The 17,430-nt window shown below is 39.6% G+C and overlaps 1 protein-coding gene across 1 annotated transcript; it reads left to right on the plus strand.

Annotated features, from left to right (window-relative positions):
- Positions 1–7,394: 7,394 nt before the first annotated feature.
- Rtca (RNA 3'-terminal phosphate cyclase) lies at positions 7,395–9,025 on the plus strand. The gene is made up of 5 exons (XM_065219468.1): positions 7,395–7,503; positions 7,572–8,141; positions 8,198–8,319; positions 8,508–8,766; positions 8,825–9,025. Exons 1-5 carry the CDS (start codon positions 7,462–7,464, stop codon positions 8,906–8,908), a joined length of 1,077 nt encoding a protein of 358 aa, XP_065075540.1. The 5' UTR covers positions 7,395–7,461; the 3' UTR covers positions 8,909–9,025.
- The last annotated feature ends 8,405 nt before the right edge of the window (positions 9,026–17,430 follow it).

The following is a 17,430-nucleotide window of genomic DNA, read 5'->3' on the forward strand; positions in this document are numbered from 1 at the left end:
AAATTAAAAGTTTCCCAAAATTTGTAGATTCAACAGCAAAAATATTCAAAATAAAAGTTAGTTTTTTTAATTGAAAGTTTTTCTTTTACTTTTGATTCGTGGTTTTAAAAGTACATATTTTTAAAACAAAAGTTGTAAAACTGTCAAAAGTACCCCTCAGCGATGTTTTTACTGGCTGCACTGACATATCATATGCCGCCTTTTCTGCTAGTCTGGCCGCTGTGAACATGAAATCCAGCTCTGAAGTTACAACAAGAGTCAGGATTCTTCTGTAGGATACCAGACACTGAAGTTTTCTTTGTTGGATATTCCGACATTATTTGCTGCTATGTAAAGACCCACGTGAAATTGGCATTCCAAATGGTAAGTACACTATTTTCATTGTTATTGTTATTGGATTTTTAGATTATTTTTTTTATCAGGCTATGGAATCTACCAGGACGAAGTTGACACAGTTTTCGGTATAGACCTTATCAAATTCCTGTTGGAGAAGGATCAAGCCCTACTGAATAATAACGAAAAAGGAAAATTAAACTTTGATCGGGAGAAGGACGAGAACCAGCTGCCCGTAAAACCCGTCACCTGTTGGTACTTTATGAAGCTGCGGCATAAGATTTACAGATTGCGAAATGGAAAACAATATCAAGCTTGCCTTGCCAGTGTCCAGATTTTGTGTTCCTCGTATCGGCCGTCACTTGACGGGATGTGAATATGTGTCTCTCCGTGAATCTTATTGCATAACGCTTAATTATTTGTAAAGGAAATGGATAATAAATGTATTTTGATCTTTTTTTCTAATATCTAAAAACCTTAAATTAAATATTATTTAGAATTTAAAATGAATAAAGATGTTATTACGGTAAAAATGTGTGTTTTTTATTTCAAAATGTTACTTATCGTTTTAACTATATCACATTTTCAAACCAAAACTTCGTCTTGAATTGAAATGAACCTGATTTTAATTCCATCACTGCCGTGCTTTTAATTTGACAGTATCACAATTTATTTTGAAAGTTTTAACTTTTAAAAGTATAGAGCGAACAATTTTTGATTTAACAGTTGGCTGACTTTTGTTTTGAAAGTCAACCGCTTTCTACCAAAAAGAACCAATGCGAACTTTTAATTCTATTAATGTTTTTTTTTTTAAATTTTAGCAATGATTTTTCTTTGTGTGTAAATATCATGGCTATCATGTGACAAAGAGAAAACAGGTCCTCTCACTATCACGAGACCAAACGACCGATCATTCCAATGATCAAGCACTCATGAGAATAATTCTTATGCAGCTTTGACATCAACATTTCTAACTGATTTAGATGAATTTAAGCAATTTATTTATGTAATCGGTACACAGCAAAAAAAAATGTAATATCGATCAACGTAATTCAAGCTGATGTATGAAATAATGATGTAATAGCAAATAGCAGATACAATATTACATCAATGGATGTAATTTTGTTCGCAAAATCGATGTACATCGTACAATGTGATATTACACAACCGATGGATTGACCTAGTTGCAGCAGTTTCGATGTAATATTCAACAACTTTTTTTGACGTAGGACTACGTCTGTGATTTCTATATGGGGGTACACTTTGTGAAAAACAAAAATGGAACATGTAACAAAATTATGAAAGATTTTGAACGTTAATAACTCAGCTGCCTCTGGACCAATTTCAATAATTTTATCAGCAATCGATCAGAAATATTTCGACGCATCTGTTGAATTTAAGACTTTATCGTTTTTCTAAATGTCAGTATTGAAAATTGCACGAATGAAAATTATTACCGATTGCCTGCGAAAAGCGACTTCCCTTACACAGATTTCAAAGTTGAATTCCATCCGGTCTCACCAAATGGTGTTTATTCAATCACCTCGTGGTGAGTGGTGGTGTTCTTCGGTATACAACGAATGGCTCGCCGTGAGCAGCTAGCTATCAAGGCTGGCCGTTCCAACCGTGTGTGGTGGTGTCCGGTCGTCGGCATCAGCAGCAGCAGCAGCAGTGCTTTCGGCGCGTGGCGTTGAACATTGTTTTCCAGTACACAACGAAAGGTTGTCTGCAAGCAGCGAGCTGCAGCCCATATGAGCATCCATAGAAGGAGGAAGAAGCCGCACCGCTATCGATCGGAATCATTAGCTCTTCGTGAGTCGCTGTGGGCCATCTATGTCGGCATCATACAGCTTACCAGCCTCAACTGTGTTTAACACCGTAATAGTTCAGCATTACTCAACCATCTCGACAAAACGGACCACCATAAATAAAGAGTATTTTCTGGACATCTGTCAAGGTCATCAATCGGATGTCAGTTCCCATAGCAAGATAGAGCTGGAATTAGGGCATAACAGCTTTTGTAAACAATGACTTCTATCGATGATGTCTTGAAAGTCAAGGCTCGCCCACGCAAATCAACATCACCATCAGGTAGGGTAAGACTTTCCCTACCCGACAGTAATGTTGGTTTGCGTAGGCATGCCTTGAATTCCTAAAAATCGTAGAAAGAAGCCATTGTTTACAAAAACTGTTATGCCTAATTCCAGCTTTATCTAGATATGTTTAAATCTAATATACCATGTACTTCAAGGTTACAGTAGGGGTGCAATTTAAAAAAAAACAAAGTCGGTCGTGGTCTGATTTTGATCCAGAGATGATTGATTTTAATTCTTAATTCGCCAATCGATAGGAATTTTTTCTACCAATTTGTTAAAATTAAGACTTTGTCAGTTTTTCAAATTGTCACTATTGAAAGTTGCACGAATTTGCAACTGTTGCTATGAGAATTAAAATTATCACCAATTGCCTGCGAAAAGCGATTTCCCTAACACAGATTTCAAAATTGAATTCCATCCGGTCTCACCAAACGGTGTTTATTCAATCACCGTGTGGTGTGGTGAGTTGTGGTGATCTCCAGTACACAACGAAAGGCTGCCTGCAAGCAGCGAGCTGAAGCCGTCATGAGCATCCATAGAAGGAGGAAGAAGCCACACCACTATTGATCGGAATCAGTCGCTGTGGGGCATCTATGTCAAGCGCGTCATACTAAAGAGTATAAACAGAGAGAACCCCGCTCAAATTCCTATTCCTACACAAAACACAAGCTCCTGCTGCAGTTAACAAATAAGATGTATTATATAAGCCCACGTAGTCCTACGTAACCATTGCGTACAACCCCATAGGACTGTCCCTTGTAGTTTTTTGCTGTGTAGAGTGAATATATGTTTACGAATTCCTTGGTACAAGTAACTTTAATAGCAATATATAAGCTAGTAATCACGATGATCACAGCACTGTCACGTTCTGTCATGCCAAAAAATTCGATGAGATTTTGAAGAAAATCTCTGTCATCGTTTTCTCATCCAATGATAGTGACAGAAGTATCTCTGTAAATATCGCGTGAGATCTTTAATTGAAAATGACATTTGCCAGCCCTGGTCAAAACAACTTTTTTGGTACAAGATTGGCACAAGTAGTGCATTCTAAATTCGCGAATTTCATTTTAATTCCACCCTTCTGTATACTTACGGATTAGTGAAATGGGCTTCAATCTTCATTCGGAGTTTTTCCTTGTGGCCATCAAATTCGTCGTCTTGTTCCTCTGTGGACCCAAGATGCATTCGCGCTCTGATTCGCACCTTTTTATGTGCTTTTAAAACGGTTTGATACCATTTTTTCGCACAACCCAACAAACAATTTGAGCTGAATAAGCTATTTTTTTAGCTGAAGAAGCATATTTTTGCCTGAATAGGCTGTTACTCAGCTTGCAATGTTTGTTGGGAATATCCGCAAGATCCAGAATGTACAGAATCTCCCCCTCCATATGAAACTAAACTCATGTGGTCGATCCGCGTACCTCTCATACAAGCTTTTGAGAGATAGTCCACCAATCTCGCCAAAAATGGCTGCATTCTCTGCCATCTCAGGGAGATCAACTTCATAAATCAGCTGAATTTTAAATACACACTTCGGAAAATACCCAGAAAAAATACCTCGAAAATTTGTACGCGAAAAATACGTTCAATAATGAATTGAATACACTTTAATACTGAAATACACGAAACTTAATACAAAAAAAAAAAAAAATACAAGATACATCTTTTCAAGCCGGGTACATGAATCGAAAATACTCAAGTTGACAGCCCCTCGGTGTAGGGTAAATATAAAGCGGTTGTTCGAATGTGTTTTACACATGAAACCAAAAACAAAAGCAAAACAATAAATTATGACAAAATTTATACTGCCATGGAGTGAATCCCTAATAAAAATAACCATAGAAGAGAGCTTAACGACGTGTTCGGGGTATCATCCAAACCATTTGTGGAATAGTTTACCCATCCGGGATACAGTTCGTTTATGGTATTTATTCATTAGGGCTGTCATCTCTCGTCTTCGCTTTATTTTTGCAAAATGTTGCCGCGCACTTCATTTTTATTCAGTTCCGGTTGACGTTCAAATTTTCTCAACAGCATTGCGGCACTGTATAAAAGTCATTTGAAGCCGAGTTGGAGACACCCGAAGAAACATGGTTGCCAGTGACATTGCCAAAAGATCCCTCAAAAACAGGGCTAAATCATCGGCTAAATAAACAATATCTTCGTTAAATAAACAATATCTTCGTTAAATAAACTATCACGGGTCGGTGGTTCAATTACGCAAATTATTTTATCTAAAAAATTACTTACGATTTATTATTATCCAATTTCAAGCAACCGAACTTATGTGCCTTGATGCCCTTGATCCACTTCTTGCCGTTAGTTTTTTTTTAATTAATTTTGTTATGGAGATCTTTTGCACTTGGCTGTTCATCTCATATTCTTGTCGTTAGTGGAGCGCCTGAAGTTTTCGCCCATTTTGTGCGTTTTTTTGCTCACGCTAACCTAAAACTAAACAGAAATGGGTAGAAATCAATACAAGAAAAAGAAATGTCCTCTCCAGGCGGGTTCGTATTGGTGCGATTTGCGTGTGTTAGTGAGATAATTTTTTTGTTAGCTGTGAGAATTTTTTTGTTTGCTGTAAGAACTGTCATTCTAAAGTAAAAATAAACAACAAAACGAAAACAAACCCTACTCTTGCACGGTAACAGTCAAGTACCCTTTTGTGAGTAAAAGTTAACCCATTTTTGATAAAGGTGGCTTTACTCATTAACTTTTGACTTAAAAACAACCTTGTTGTATCAAATATTTTCGTAGTTAGAATAACGAATTTTTTGATACTTTTAAATTGAATTGTTAATATTTTTACTGATACAGTTTTTGTTTTTTGTGTGTACATTCTTAAAATGTGTATTTATTTTACACATTTTAAAATCTCCAAATTTACATATTTTTTGACAGCTGCATTAGAAATACTAGAAGGAGAGATGAGCGGAGATAATGTTTTGAGCCAAATTAACTGTCAAAATCTGAGCCAAAAGAACATTCCTATTAGACTTTTTTTTCGAGGATTTCTTATTCTTACTAGAATAAATTTGAGAGTATTGCAAACGAACAGAAATTCAATCACCTCTATGTTTTGTGTGCTTCTCAAATTCAACAAGTTTTTGTAATCAAAAACAATATTCTAACTCTATTGATTAATTGATCTTCGTTGGTTAATGAATGGTACCAAGAGATGTGCGAAATATTGCGATGCAATCAATTATTATTTTGCACGTAAATCGAATCAAAAATACAAGTCATTTGAAATGCTAGCTTCTAGCAAGGGTTGCAAGATAATTTAAGTACACCGAAAAAAGTTTTCATATAGTTTCCATTGGGAACGCACATGATATTTTTCCAATAACAAAATTAATGATTTTTATCTGAAATTCACATAACATTCATATGATCACATGAATTCTATGTGATAAATCACATAAATTTCATTGGAAACATAAGGTTCATGTGATTTTGTAGTGCGATTCCCAATTATGAGATTACATGAAAGTTATGTGAAATTCTAATGGATATTTTCCATTGGAAATGTGATTTATTTTTTGAGTGTACAAATCCCTGCTGCCGAATTGTATTTTGTTTTCTCCGCCTATCTCTCCCTCTGAGTATTTCTAACCCGACCAACCGTTCGTGAAACTTCTTCATCTTTATACAGAAATAAAGATTTATGTCGGCAATTCTTTACTTTAAATTTTCTATGATTACGATGTACACATTTAAAAATCTTTATTGATCGATACTTACATTTAAGATTATTTCTTTATCGGTCATATGATAGTAATCTATAAAGGTGCCAAACTAAATTTCTTTTAATTTCGATATGTCACATGGACTTTAGTATTCTTTACAAATATTCATCAATAAATATTTAAATACTGATATCATCGTAGCTTTGAACTTTGACAAAGAACAACAAAGATTGCCATCGATGCACATTTATAATCTCTTTGTTATCGATTTGCATCGCTGGTTAAAGAGAGTTCGAGACACACCAGGTGACAGATGGAAATGTTTATATTATTTATCGACATATTCGGCATTTCATCGGAAGAAGCAATCTGCCGGTAAATGAACGAGAAGACCGATGGCCGCGATGCAGCAAATGTTTACCATTGTAGTTCTTCAAGTTTACGTCTATATATTTAATAACCCGTGATAGCATGCGTGATGGGATTCTCGGCATTCGGAACCCAATGAGAAAAATTGATACCTTTTTGATCTCTATTACACCTACATGGCTGACTGGTTGATGGTTATGACAAATAAATATTGAATTCATGTATGAAAAGATTTATAGAAATTTCAATACACCACATACTTGAGTGTGTTTGCCTGTCGTTGATAAGCTCATCAACAGCAGCCGTGGACCCGAGGATTAGCAACCAACAACGAAATCAGTACACCCCAGATGGCATGGGATCGAAACTAGAAATTGTGTAGATAAAAAATCACAAATAAAATCAGCAGTTGTGTATCGATATTTTGATTTCACAACCGAAATCTCGACCGAAATAGATATTTTGATTTGGCAACACAATCGATATTTTAACATTGGTAACGATTGGTAGCAATATATTGAGAAAGATCTTTATAAACGATTCACGATTAGACTTTTAGCATCTTTACAATTATTCATGAAATGGTGACGATCGCTATCGATTTTTCTTATGACTGGCTTTGAAGATCGATGTATAGAAAATTAAAGAAAATTAATGAAATGGTTGGTCGGATAAGCTGCATATAAATATAAAAAATGTGTATTTTTATACTCATTTATGTGTTTAAGCTGGTTACCGTGTATAGACCGTTTTCAATTATTACGCGAGATTTTAAATTTGTTCCATTACCTTCTTTTGACGACTACAACTTTTTGTGTGTTGTTTGCTTTCATTCATCATCTCCATCAGACAGCTGTCACTGACTTTAAGAATCATCACAAAACAATCAGTGGAAAGATCCTCGTTCTGAATTTCCCACCATATTACAAAAATACCAATAGGTGAATCCTTTTCTAGCAGCATTTTATTTTATCATGGCGAAAGTGATGGACATTGACGGCAGTCTGCTGGAAGGGGTAAGCGTATTGGACCCATGTTTAATTCATCAATCTTCAAATTATTAACCTATCGCCTCTGTTGGCAGGGCGGTCAAATCCTTCGAATGGCCCTCTGTTTTAGCGTTCTGTGCAAGAAGCCGATCCGTGTCTTCAACATCCGTGGAGGACGAAAGAAACCCGGCCTGATGGCACAGCATATGAAAGGAATTGAACTGCTGCGGGATATTTGCACTGCCCGGGTTAGTGGCGTAGAACTCGGCTCCATGGAGATTGAGTTTCATCCGGGCGACATTGGACGGGGTAAATTCGTAGCTCATGTTCAGACGGCCGGCAGTGTGAGCTTGCTGATGCAAGCCGCACTACCGGTGTCTATTTTCGGGTCAGGAGCAATTACGTTAGATCTCAAGGGAGGAACCAACGTGGAAATGGCCCCTCAGGTTGACTTTATGACGGAAATTTTCCGACCGAATATGGAGAAGTTTGGAGTTACGTTCGATTTTGATTTGTATCGAAGAGGTTACTTCCCGAAAGGTGGAGGCCACTGTGTGGCTCACATAAAACCGGTACGCTCGCTTCGACCCGTCACCTTGGTGGAGTTTGGTGTAATAAACCGATGCTTCGGGTGGAGTTTTGTGGCCGGAGCTGTTCCGATCAAGGTATGTTGCAAGAGCAATAATCAAAAAAGGAAAACTTGTTCATTGATTCGTTGCAGGTTGCGAAGGATTTAGCCGATGGTGCCAAAAACATGTTGAAACGTATCTATCGCGATGAGATGGAAATTGAAGAGTACAGAGAGAGCGTCGATATGGCTTCCGATAATTGCTCTGGTGTAATGTGAGTATGGTAACAAATTGCACCTGTTTCGTCGATATATCCCTTGAATACTGCATTGGCAAGACTTTCGAAACTTCCGTAATTTGACAGATTCATGTACATTTATTTAAAAACGAAAAATTGTTAATATAATGAGTTCCTTTGAAATAATACGTACAAATGTTGCTCAATTGTGTCATCCCATATAGATTAGGCATCCAAACCACTACTGGCGTTGTTATGGGTGGTGCTGCGTTGGGGAGCCGTAATAAGGACGCCTTCCGAACCGGTGAGGAAGCCGCCAACGTCATCAAGTCGGCCTACAAACTGCGAGCGTGCGTTGATCGTCATGTGCAAGATATGCTGATAGTGCTGATGGCTCTGGCCGACGGTCGTAGTAGGATCAAAACCGAACCGCTCACAATGCATACGCAGACCGCTATCCACGTGGCGGAGATGATGACTAAGGTTTGTAGTTTGTGCCAGCAAGTATTCTCAAACGTCTCATTATTTTTGATTTTCCTAGGCAAAGTTTACTGTTACTGGGCAAGAGAACGAAGGCTTCTTTATAGAATGCGAAGGGATAGGATACCAAAACCACAACCAGTGAAACGGGTTTATACACATTAGAGTAAGTATATTCCAAACTTTGTCGGTTATACTCTCACGGTTATGTACATTCTATTGCGCTTTATTAGTATAATTTTCAATAGTGGTAGGAATTAAATCTCAACCACTCGTTTTTTTAAAGAGATATCACCATCCATACAGTTTTTTTTTATCATTATCAGGAGAAGGAGAATGTCACATCAAAAGAAAATTATCTTTCAGGATCGCAACAGCATTATTTAAGTCTCACAATTTATATATGTAGTTTAAAGCAGGTGAGATACCGGAAAAAAACAACCGAAAGCTGAATTGATCATGATTTAAGAAACACGAAACTAGCCATCTTTTTTAGATATTTGGAAGCTGAGAAAAGTTGGTGGGCGTTGGCCAAATTTGGATTCTTCAGATATCCTTCCACAGATGCCCAAGAAGTAACTCAGCAAAATATAACCGGTATCAGATTGCACTTTTGTTGCTACTAGCTGGAATATGTCCGGGTGCTCGCAGGCCTGTGACCGTGATAGCATAGATAACTGTCTAATGGAACAAATAGTACAAGTGGCTTGTCTCCATGAAACGCATATGGCACCATGCACAGTCCAAACATCAAATTTCGTCTGGTTCATCTTAAACCAACAAACGCAAACAGCAGCAATTATGGGCCGGGGCACGTCAATACTTGTTCATCGTGACTACATTGGAATGAGCAGATTCCACCGCGTTACTGATAACATCTGCATGCTGCGTGTGCCAATTTTCGGCAAAGAACTATTCATATTCTTAATCTATGCAAGATCGGCTGGATTAGAGCGGACCCAGATATAGCAAATCTATCCCAGTACCTTAATGGAATGAACGAGCAGCAAAGAGCGAATGTGCTCATTGTGGGGGATCTAAATGCCCACATTGGCCTCAGAGATATATTACAAGCAAATTTTGAAAATCATCGGAAGACAACTCTACCGCCCCGAGTGTAATGCGAATGGTGAAGGAGTGAAAGAGCTCCTGCGGTTCCATGGATATAAACTACACATCACATTCAGTCGATGCCCACATGGCATCGAGGATATCGTAGTTCGCTATCGACCACATCATCATGCCGGTAACCGCCAGGTTTCGACTATCAAACACACGGTGCATCGACGTGCATCGTATCACATGCTTCTTTTACTAAGTGTAACGCGTTGCCAACACGAAGAAAATCTAAGCTCATCGCACCCCCCCCCCCCCCCCCCCCCTACATATACGGTTGGTATATCTGTAGAATCTGTTAATGTTACTTAGGATCTAATGGAATGTTCAACTTGCTATATGATGTAATTTTTTTAAAAATCATTCACTACCAAGGGAACCGTAACATCGCGCGTTGACCAGCGAGCTGGACGCGAGGCTGGACGTAATTTCAGATAGCACAGAAAGAACCAAAGACTTGTTTAGATGAATTTAAGGTGATTCCTTGTAGAGTCAACAAATGGGTGATTGAAGTAGGCCGCGCTGCGAAAATGACGTGTTTTTGTTTTGCTGCGTCGTTTTTGTTCTTGTGAAAATGTTGTAAATTTACAATTTCATTTTTAAAAAGTGTTAATTTGAAAGTACAGAAGTGATGTTGAAAAGTGCATTAAGTGGAAATTTTCAAATTCCTATCCGTTGCATGTGGTGCAGACTGTTCTAACCTACGCGTAGCTACACTGAGCTAAGTTTATTTTCCTTTTCGTTCCTCTGTCCTCGATAGGAAACATCCATCTAATTCAAGACGATTATTTCAAAACTTACTAAATACGCGTCAATCAAGTATTGCACTACTGCTTGATTGAAAGTTTCAGTACATTATCAATGATATTTTTGCATCGATAATGTATTGGAGCGGGGCTTATCATGTGTGAAAATAGCTTCGGAATGCTTGCTTTCTTTTTTATCTAGTTCGTTTATTTGTAAGGCTCAGTCGCGTTAGCTTTAAGGAGCCGATAATTCATTGTTCTTTGTTTGTAACAAAATTCACTTAATTCTATGTCTAGTAGGAGTTGGGCCGAATACTCGCGGCTTACTCGAGGTTAGAGGGGTACATTGTCGAAGGATAGGAAAAGGGGAGGAGCTTGGGGTAGGGTTCGTTGTCTCATCAGAGCGATGTAGCCAGTATGAACGGTAGTGTGGTTCTAGATTCGTCTGGAGTTCGACCGGCTATGGTGACCAGTGGGCGACGATGAGACTCATCGAGACGGGGGACAAAACAAACAAAAACTAATAAAGAGATACAAAAGACAAACGAATTAAATTCTTATACTAGACATTTGCAGAAACACAAATCGACTGCATATAGCAGAGATCGCGGGTACCCAACACGTCTCTGATAGAAATATAGGGTTGTCTGCCTTGAGCCTCGAGGGTATTCAAAAGTCACTCTCTGGCGGCGTCATTATCCGTACATTGCCAAACTGCGTGATCGATGTCGTCGTAACCGTTTCCACACCGACATATGTTACTGTCCACGAGGTTTATTCTATTGAGATGCGCATCTAGCGAGTAGTGGTTGGACATAAGTCTACTCATCACGCGAATGAAGTCACGACTTAAGCCCAAGCCTTTAAACCACGCTCTCGAAGAAACATTAGGAATAATTGAATGTAACCACCGTCCAAGATTTCCATTGTCCCAATCGGTTTGCCAACTCGAAAAGGTACTCTGACGCACTAAATGGTAAAATTCATCGTGTGAAATTTGCCTGTCATAAAATTCGCCTTTGCGAGAGAGTCCGCCTTCTCATTGCCTGGGATTGAGCAATGTGAGGGAACCCATACAAAGGTAATCATATATGATCTTTCGACCAGCACACTCATCTGCTCCCTTACCTTTGAAAGGAAATAAGATGAGTGCCTACTTGGTTTCATCGACCGAATAGCCTCAATCGAACTGAGACTATCCGAGAAGATGATGTAATGGTCTGCGAGCATGTTGGAAATCATCCCCAATGCGAAGTTGATTGCTGCCAGCTCGGCAACATAAACAGAACAAGGTTCCTGAAGTTTGCGGAAGGCGCTAGAGTTTTCATTGAAGACATCGAAGCCAGTGGATCCACTGAGACGAGACCCCTCTGTAAAATATCTGTTCTCGCAATTGACGTGTTGGTACTTTTCAGTAAAAATACGTGGGATAATAATAGTTCGAAGTTGATCTGGAATCCCATGAATCACTTGTTTCATGGACAGATCATATTCAATTGAGGAACTGCGATTGGTGAAGTGAGCACGATCTGGAGTATAACAAGGAAGACACATAACCGAGGATATGTAGTGGTGGTAGATTCTCATAAATCGAGATTGTGTGTTCAGCTCAAAAATTTCTTCAAAATTTGCAATTATAAGTGTGTTCGTCACTCCGCATTTGATTAGTATTCTGAGAGAGAGCTCCCAGAAACGGTTCTGGAGGGGTGTTACTCCTGCCAGAACCTCGAGACTCATGTTATGCGTTGAGTGCATACAGCCAAGAGCAATACGCAGACAACGATATTGAATTCGTTCCAATTTTATTAGGTGAAATTTTCTTGCCGAGAGAAAGCAGAAAGAGCCGTACTCTAGAACAGAGAGAATAGTTGTTTTATAAAGCGTTATGAGGTCTCCCGGATGAGCACCCCACCATGTGCCGCAAATTGAACGGAGAATGTTGATCCTCTGTTGACATTTTTGCTTCAAATACGTAATATGGGTATTCCAAGTGCACTTCGAATCAAACCAGACCCCAAGGTACTTGAAAGACAATGATTGAGTAATGTTTCTGCCCAAAAGATTAAGTTGCATTTGGGCTGGGTACCGCTTTCGAGTAAACACTACCAGTTCAGTTTTCTGCGGCGAGAATTCGATCCCTAGATTCCTAGCCCAATAGGACAAGTTATCTAAGGAACTTTGCAATGGTCCTTGCAAGTCCACGGCATGTGGACCTCTTACGGAAACCACACCGTCATCTGCAAGTTGTCTTAGCGTGCATTGTTCTGCCAAACAGTTGTCGATATCTTTGACATAAAAGTTATAAAGAAGAGGGCTGAGACATGAAGCTTGGGGCAGGCCCATGTAGCTAATCCTGGAAGTTGTCAGTTGTCCAAGGGAAAACATTTGCTTTTCTGACAACAAATTGTACAAGAAATTATTTAAAATTCCAGAAAGTCCACATCTGTGCAGTTTGTCTGACAGAATTTCAATGGAAACTGAATCAAAAGCACCCTTAATGTCCAAGATTACTGAAGCCAATTGCTCCTTGTGTGCAAAAAATTCCTTTTCTCTTGCGGAACCCAAACTGTGTATTTGAAAGCAAGTTATTTGTTTCGACCCACTGATCGAGTCTCCGAAGGATCATTTTCTCCAACAATTTTCTAATGCACGAAAGCATAGCAATCGGACGGTATGAGTTATGGTCAGACGCTGGTTTGCCAGGTTTTCGAATGGATGGTACTTTGACCTGTCTCCATTCAGGCGGTACAATGTTGTTTTCTAGTAAAGAATTGAATAAGTCTAGCTAGCGTCTTTTAGCAATATCTGGGAGATTTTTCAGAAGATTCTAATTTACTCATATCGCTTCCCGGTGAGGAGTTGTTCGATTAAAGAAGAGCCATAGAAAATTCCAGCATTGTGAATGGTCTATCCAGAGAGCCGCCGCTCGGAGACGCTTCTCCAAGAATGTGTTGTGCTGGAACTGAGTCCGGACAGACCTTTTTTTGCGAAATCGAATATCCATCGGTTGGAGTATTCTTCACTCTCATTAGAAGATGAGCAGTTACGCATATTGCGAGCCACCCTCCACAAGGTGTTCATTGGGGTTTCTCGTGAGAGTCCCTTCGACGAAATTTCGCCAATAACCGTGTTTCTTTTCCTTGACTAATTGTTTCAGCTTTGTCTCAAGCTTTGAATATTCCTCGAAATATGTGGAAGTTTTGTGTCTACGAAAAGCTTTGAAAGCATCAGATTTTTCTACATAAAATTTTGTGCATTCTTCGTCCCATCCAGGTGTGGCTGGTCTCCTTTTGAAGGGCGCACTTGGAACTTTTCTTTTTTTGTGCTTCCAGTGAGCTTTTGTATATCAAATCGGCGAGGAATCGATATTCTTCCAATGGTGGAAGCATATCTATTGATTCGGCACCGATTGTCACTGCCGTTGCATATTTCTGCCAATCTATGTTCCTTGTAAGATCAAATGGAACCCGAGATGGTTCTGCAGAGTGAGGGGCACACTTTATTGAAATGATGATTGGCAAATGATCGCTACCATGGGGATCATTGATAACCTTCCACAGACAATCCAATGATAGCGATCTTGAACACAAAAATAAGTCGAGTCGGCTTTCTCGAGCCGGAGGTTTTGCTATACGTGTCTCTTCACCAGTGTTCAAAATAGTCAAGTTAAAATCGTCGCATAAATCTTAAAAAATAGCCGCTCTATTGTCATCATATAGATCACCCCACCCAGTACCATGGGAATTCATATCACCCAGAATTAATACTGGGGATGGAAGAATCGAAACTAGATTCCAGAGTTGACTACGGCTAATGGAGGTTCTTGGTGGAACATAAACTGAAGCTATGCAAAGATCTTTGTTCTTCACATCACAGGAAGGGAAATTGTGTAGAAAGGGTAACACTTTTTGATCCCTAAAAGTACTCCTCCATAAGAATCGTCTCTATCCAGGCGTATAATGTTAAAATCGTGGAAGTTGAGTTCTTTATCGGAAGAAAGCCATGTTTCACAGAGAGCAAATATATCACAATCAGAATTGTGAAGTAAAAACTTGAACGAGTCTAGTTTAGGCACTAGACTACGGAAGTTCCACTGTAGCACAGTGATCATATCTTCAACCTCGTTCGACGAATTATCCATCGAAAGATATGATTGATGCAAGGAGGGGCTATGAAACAGTCAACTGCTTAAGATATGATTCTAGTGTTGGAAGCAAGGCAGACACTAAGCTTCTAAGAGGGTCTTGTATGTTGAACATATATAATATGAATTCCACAATGTCCGAAAAAGCTAGCGAACCTCGTTCGGACTTGGATTTCTTTTGAGAAGTTTGAGGAGCAGCTTTTTGATTTTCTTATCATTGTTAGGTAATGGCGGAAAATCCTTACTGCAGCCAGGAAGTGGAGAAGTAGGAGCCTTCGATTTAATTTTTTCATCCCCATTACCCTGGGAATTTTGCAATCCTCTGGGAGTGACTTTAGTTTTCTTACGGCGCACTTTCGGGGAGGAGCATTTTCGTTTTGAGGATCCGTTCGTTTTCAAAGGTGCGTGTACCACCGTAGAGTCACCCTCATCGGATGAGTCAGAGTCCGATTCTTCAGCTGACAAAATCGAAAATTTATTTTCATTTTGGACGGCTGATGCAGCCTTCACCATTTGTGCATATGACTGCTTGGAGCGTCCAGAGATTGAACGCTGAAGTTTTCTTTTTCAGATGCTGGTATTAGATTATGTGAATGTGTTTAGATTATCGAGAAATTTGCGTTTAAAGCCATTGTTTAAGTTTGGTTGTTCCGCCTATTTCATTTGTTGGTCTAGAATTAATCACAAATTACTATCTAACAGCAACGGATGAAGGTGGGTCTCCTTTTTAACAACAGTTTGGAGCTCGTACCACCTAGGACATTGTGCAACCTGGTTTATGCTATGCTTTGCTATGCTATGCACAGAAAGAACCAACGACTATACTGTTCCAGGAAGCATCAGAAACGCTCAACCGATCCCGCGCAGGTAGACTCATGGAACACCTTCGAAACCTACTGTTGCAACATCCTGACGACTCAAACTTGAAAAAAGGTCTGCAGGGAAGGCATATCAACAGCATCTAGATAAGAAGATATATAAGTTCTTCGAAAATATTAGCACGCGATCACCACTAGAACGGCTCCGTCTGACGTATCCAAGACAGAACCGCCGCCGCCAGAACCAAAGAACGAATAGGTACATTGCAATAAGGGAATGTGGTGAATCCATCCTGCAACAAAGCGCCAGCTTGCACGATACTCCTCCAATACCCGAAGATATTCCACCCCCCAGCTGGATCAGAACCAACACTTAGCTATGTGGAAAGGACTGTCCAGCAATTGAAGAAAAACACAACATCGGGGACAGATAGAGTGCAACCGGCTGCTTTCAATAATGTGGAATCGGAATGAGGTACCGCGTGGTATAATTGAGACCCTTCAAGTACCAATCCGCTGTTGGGTAGAAGAGTGGACTACCTAACCTGCCACTACCTTCCTACTGCTGCTATTGATGCTTCTGCTGCCTGCACACCAAGCCGCCCGAAGCGAAAATGAATTGAGGCTAGACAGCAGCGCTGTTTTATATATTTCCAGGTTAAAGCAGAATGATGTGCAACCAAGTGGTACTCGATTATGACGACTGGGTTTGGGAAGAACGTTTATTTCATGAAAAAAAACAGTGATAAAATTATCACTTTTATTGTACATTGGACAATAGTTTCTTATAGAAAATCAACAGTCGGAAGCATTGCTATTCTGATCGATTGGTGATCAAATTATTGAAATTGGTCCAGGGGCAGCTGAGTTTTTTTTTAATAATGCGTTTATTTTGCCAGGCTCATTTGCTGTAGCTTTGCGGAGCCAATATTTATTGATTAGATTACAAAAACACTTAAAACTAACGTTAGTAAAGCGGGGGCCGATTACTCGCGGCTATCTCGAGGTTAGGGGTGACAAATTGTAACAAATGGATGGCAGGGTAGTGATTGTGAACACAACGTTTGGAGAGCAATGTGCTCTTGATCTCGAACTAAGCGACACTCTGATGAAAAAGACAAACATGGGGGTACACCGATGGGCAGCTAACAACTTGGGAGAACACAAGATGACACTAACTACTAAATCCTCAGATCTATCCGTTTTAAAAACACATAAATTAAATTCAAATAGTCGAGATCTCGGCTCGCCAAGACATCTCTAACGGGTATCGCGGGTTGTTTTCCTCGGCCCCTGAGGGATATGGATAACTCAGATCTGGCAACACGGTGTAAGGTACACGACCAAACAACATGCTCGATATCGTGATAACCACTGCCACACGCACATAAATTGCTGCCTGAGAGCCCAATTCGATAGAAGTGCGAGTCTAACGAGCAGTGATTGGACATAAGCCTTGATATAACGCGTATAAAGTCGCGGCTCATGTCCAACCCTTTGAACCATGGTTTGTTCGACACCTGTGGAAGAATAGAATGTAACCATCTTCCCAATTCACCATCATTCCATTTTTGTTGCCAACTGATGAGGACTTGCTGACGAGCAATGGAGAAAAATTCGTTGAAGGCGATTTGTCGCTCAAAAATATCGCCTTCCATAGCGCCCACCTTAGCCAACGAGTCCGCTTTCTCATTACCCGGAATTGAGCAATGAGATGGGACCCAAGCTAAGGTGATAGTATATGAGCAGTTAGATAAAGCACTCAGTTTAGATCGTATTTCAGGCAGGAAATACGAGGAGTGCTTCATCGGCCTCATTGAACGAATAGCCTCCAATGAGCTAA

This window comes from Ochlerotatus camptorhynchus, unplaced genomic scaffold (assembly GCF_037179485.1).
Source record: "Ochlerotatus camptorhynchus isolate MF236.1 unplaced genomic scaffold, CSIRO-AGI_Acam_v1.1 ptg000105l, whole genome shotgun sequence".
NCBI classification, from domain to species: Eukaryota; Metazoa; Arthropoda; class Insecta; order Diptera; family Culicidae; genus Ochlerotatus; species Ochlerotatus camptorhynchus.